Here is a 4,283-nt window from a genome sequence, read left to right as displayed (position 1 = left end):
GATTCATCATAAACTAATTATCTGTATTTCTTTGTGAACTTATTTTGTTATTGATGTTCACTTTCAGAGCAGACGTTAAATCTCATTATATAACCATGCTTTGAAGAGTACATTTCATTCCAGTACAGTAAAACAAAAGCAAGTGAGGCATTTTGAGAGAGTATACACTTTTTGTCTGTTTTTTTCACAATCCTGCTGTAAACACATCTACATAAAACAATGACTTAAAAGGTGATCTTTAAAGAAAAATATAGAAAACCATTATTCAAAGAAACACAACCATCAAAGATACCAATAATTAAAATAAGGATAACAAGGTAGAAGTACAATAATAATCTCAAAACATGACACCTTGTTATAGTATCTCAAAGGTCTGGGCAAATCAATGAAAATCACTCTGAAATCGCATTTCTTTTTTCTTTTTTTTCTTTTTTATTGCGGCTGGCTTGACTGCTTGTATTTTCAAACTGTGGCTGGCTTGACCACAATGACTTACTACAGTGTATTTTAGGAGTGTTTTGAAAGTGCTGTGAAAAGGAGACATTTCAGGGACATTTAATGAATGGTCATTTATTTATTTGGAAAAAAAAGACAAGAAAAGAAAATGGGACTATGATAATCAACACTAGATATCACACTAGGTAACATGGTCACAATGTAATGTTATTCAACCACAAGCAGGAGCAGAAATCGCACGAGGCAGCAAAGTTTACTGTTTTCTAATTTAAAATTGGTCATCTCCCACCAGGGGTGCTTGAAAGCAGAATTAATCATTGAGGAACAGAGAGTTCAGGGTTTGTTTTATACAGTGGACAATTGTACACCTAACTGAATAATTATGAAATTATATTCACTCCAAGGAATCCTACATGACAGACCTTCTTAATAATCTGTGCAAGATTACACATGCTCTAAATATATTCAAAAACTAAGAAATTCTGTTTGAGAATTGATTGTTTTAAGAAACATTCTAAAGCTGCTGGATGTACATAGTTGTGTTCAAATTAGCATAAGGATTGATTTGACATTCATTTGCGATTATTGGTGCCATATCACTTTGAGCAGAGCGTTTTCTGCGTTTCACTGCACATATGACTACAGCAACAATAAAGCACATGAGCATAGTTACCAAACAAAGAGAAATAACAAGAATTGTCAAGTTCATGCCTGGGTTTGATATCCCTGGAGGTTTTGGAGCAGGGAGGATCTTTGAAGCTTGAGCAATGTTGGAGGTTTCAGATTTTGCTTTTTGTTTGTCCTCCGACTGAACTGCAAAGTAGAGTGTGGTGCCATTTTGGATTGTGATATTGAGATTGAATGAATGCTGTTCAAATGATCCAGCCTTCTGAGGTGAGACCGCAGTTGTGTTGACTGAATGACCATTGCTGAAGTTGAATCGAAGCATTTTAAGGTCAAAGCTCCACCTGATCTCATAGGATTTAGCTTCAAGAAAAAAAACAACAACAACATGCAGTGCAAGATAATTAAAGATACATTATTTTATGATGTAGCTTTAAAACAACTTTAATTTTGACAGTGAAGATGTTCAACAAATGAAAAACTTTTTAAATACAGGTCAAGCAATTGTATGCATTACCTGTCCCTTGGTCGAGGTCCTCACCATTATATATATAGGTGTGAAACCATCAGGAACCATTTAGTCTCCAGTGCCACCATTTTCCATAACTACAACCTACCTGGAGTCTATAGTGGAGGATAAGAGATGGACTACAAATGAACTCCCAAAACTTACTGCCAGATTCTGGAACATAATGTCTTGAAAGAGTGGTACAAGAGGATGTGATGCTGGTCCTTAAAGAGTCACTCTCAACTTACCTGTCTATAAAAGCCTATAAAAAAAATCAGTCTTCATGTATTTCACAACACATCAGCATGTTATTCTTATTAAGTTAGTGTAATTTTTTAGGATTTTTTACCCAAGTAAAGTCTCTGAGAACCTGACACGCTGCACTTCTGGAGACTCCAAGTAGGTTGTAGTTTTGGAAAATGGTGGCACTGGAGACTAAATGGTTCCTGATGGTTTCACACCTAATTTTCACCTTAATTCTTTTGCAGTTAACATGTCTCTTTTCTTCTCCATCTGTTTTTTTTCTGACCCAATAAACATTTCGCTTTCCAATGGTCATGCCTTAACTTTGCAAATTCTAGTATTGCATCCTTCTCATGGGCATTTAATAATTCTTGACTTTTAGTCTGAGTTAAATCTGTTTTTTGGCTCATTTTATATAAAATCATAATACTGGAATAGATTCCATCATCTTGAAAAGCATCAGCTCCTGTAAAAGTGGGATCTCTGATTCATTTGCCAAAGTTGGGAAAACTATCTTACACTTTATTCATTTATTTTATTTTAATTTAAAAGTATATTTAATTTTGGGTCATTTACCTGCTCCATTGCTGTAAGTGCATGAGCTGCACTGTTACTAAAAGCTAGTGTGTGTATAATGGCACCACTTTGTATTGCAGATGGAGCACAACCAGCAATGTCGTCCGTTGCCTGACCATCTGTAAGAAAAACGATTTCATCTCCTAATGCATCCCCATTGTCCGCTCGAAGTACCTGAAGAAAAAAGGGTCACTGGCATAGAACAAACTCTATACTTCATATATCACAAACATACAAAATATATACTAGTACAATTAATATGGCACCTGTAAGCTTAGATTGAGGCCTTTACACATGTTTGTTGATCCACTTGCTACGTTTGGCAACAGTTTTATAAGATTCTCTCTTGTGGTGTCACTGTCAATAGTAGTCAAGGGGCTCAGAGTATAAGCCTCAGTACTAAAAGTTACAATTCCAACACTGGCTTGATCCTCAACGATGTTCCGCAGAAAATGTGTGGCAGCCTGTAGCTGCTGAAGTATTCTAGAGCCCTAGAAAATGGGTGAAAAAACTTTTTTTTAAACTTTAATCTTTTTAAACTTAATTATCAAACTCACTTCAAAGCACTGGTAACAAGAAAAGGTTATCATGGTAGCATCTTTGTTTTTAAATGAAGATAATGTCATACTCGCATGCTTCCTGAGATATCAAGGATGAGGCAAACGACCCGTTGCTTTCGCTGCACAAGTTTGAAAGATGGTGGTGGTGGAGGGTACTGCAGTGGTTTCACAGAACGAAGTGCATCTTTATCCACAGAATCCTCAAATATTACAGTCCATGTTGCTTTGCCACATTTTTTATTTTGCATGTTTGGAGCTTCATAATTGTGCTCATCTTTTTGACAAAATGCAGTCACCTGAAAATAGAATTTCCTTTATAAATGAGATATGTCACAAAATACCCAAAGATGGGCACAGCTTCTTTAAAGGCACTTTTTATTATTTTTTTATTTTATTTTTTTAAACTTCCATTCTATAAATTGTTTATCATCTACCCACATGCAGTTATATATGATCATTAAATTATCACAGCAAAACCAATGTAAACAAACATGCAAAATCGAAACAAGTAAAAGTCAGGTACGGCAAAGTGCCTGTAATGTATAAACAAATCTAAGTCTAAGTTCATAAGATACTGAGTCTTAACAAACTTTACTTTTTACATCTTCAATTTTAAGGCCCTGTATGGTTCAGTTCAAGAGATATTGGTATCTAAACATGGCTCCAGGAGTAAATTGTTAAATTGTACACATTTTCAGTGGTCAAAAACCTATGGTGGATCCTTTTAAAGTGGAATGTCTGAACAACAAATAATGTTGAGACTAGAATGTACCTCATTTCCTTCTGTAAAACAACTGCACTGAACATACCTGTCTGAGTGCCATAAATATTATTGTTCCAAAGTTTGCATGCCTGTAACTCAAGAAGTATTAAAGGGAACCCTGGGTATTAAGACTTGTATTGCTTAATATAATGTAAATGATTTTTCTTACTGAAATACGTAATAAAAAAACCCATGAAAGATTTACATTATTTTAAAAATCCACATCATTTTATACATATTTTGGACTATGGTGGGCGCCATTATTTTGATGAAGTGAAATGGTTGCACTCTGTGAGCTACTGGCATCAATAACAGTGTTGGGAAGGTTACTTTGGAAATGTAATAAGTTACAGATTACAAGTTACCCAATCCAAAATGTAATAAGTAGTGTAACTATTTCAATTACTTTATTAAAGTAATTCAACTGATTAATTTTTATTTAAAATTGTTTTATTTTTTAAAATTTTTGATTACTTTTCTACATTTTTAATGAATGTTTTCAACTGGTAATTATTTTCAAACATTTAAACCAGGCAGGGTTAACCTTACAGTG

At 34.4% G+C, this 4,283-nt stretch overlaps 1 protein-coding gene across 1 annotated transcript in view; it reads right to left on the bottom strand.

The window, feature by feature from the left end:
- Positions 1 to 883: 883 nt before the first annotated feature.
- Positions 884 to 4,283, bottom strand: part of LOC107672380 (calcium-activated chloride channel regulator 1-like) — a 29,479-nt gene continuing 26,079 nt past the window's right edge. The window contains exon 2 of the mRNA XM_016465539.1: positions 884 to 1,443. Coding sequence (XP_016321025.1) covers positions 971 to 1,405 — 435 coding nt within the window. The 5' untranslated portion in view covers positions 1,406 to 1,443 and the 3' untranslated portion in view covers positions 884 to 970. The remainder of the gene's footprint in view (positions 1,444 to 4,283) is intronic.

The sequence above is a fragment of the Sinocyclocheilus anshuiensis genome, unplaced genomic scaffold (assembly GCF_001515605.1).
Source record: "Sinocyclocheilus anshuiensis isolate Anshui unplaced genomic scaffold, SAMN03320099.WGS_v1.1 scaffold144, whole genome shotgun sequence".
Lineage (NCBI taxonomy): Eukaryota > Metazoa > Chordata > Actinopteri > Cypriniformes > Cyprinidae > Sinocyclocheilus > Sinocyclocheilus anshuiensis.
Note: the sequence above shows the minus strand (reverse complement) of the source record. Positions and strands in the feature narration are given on the sequence as shown.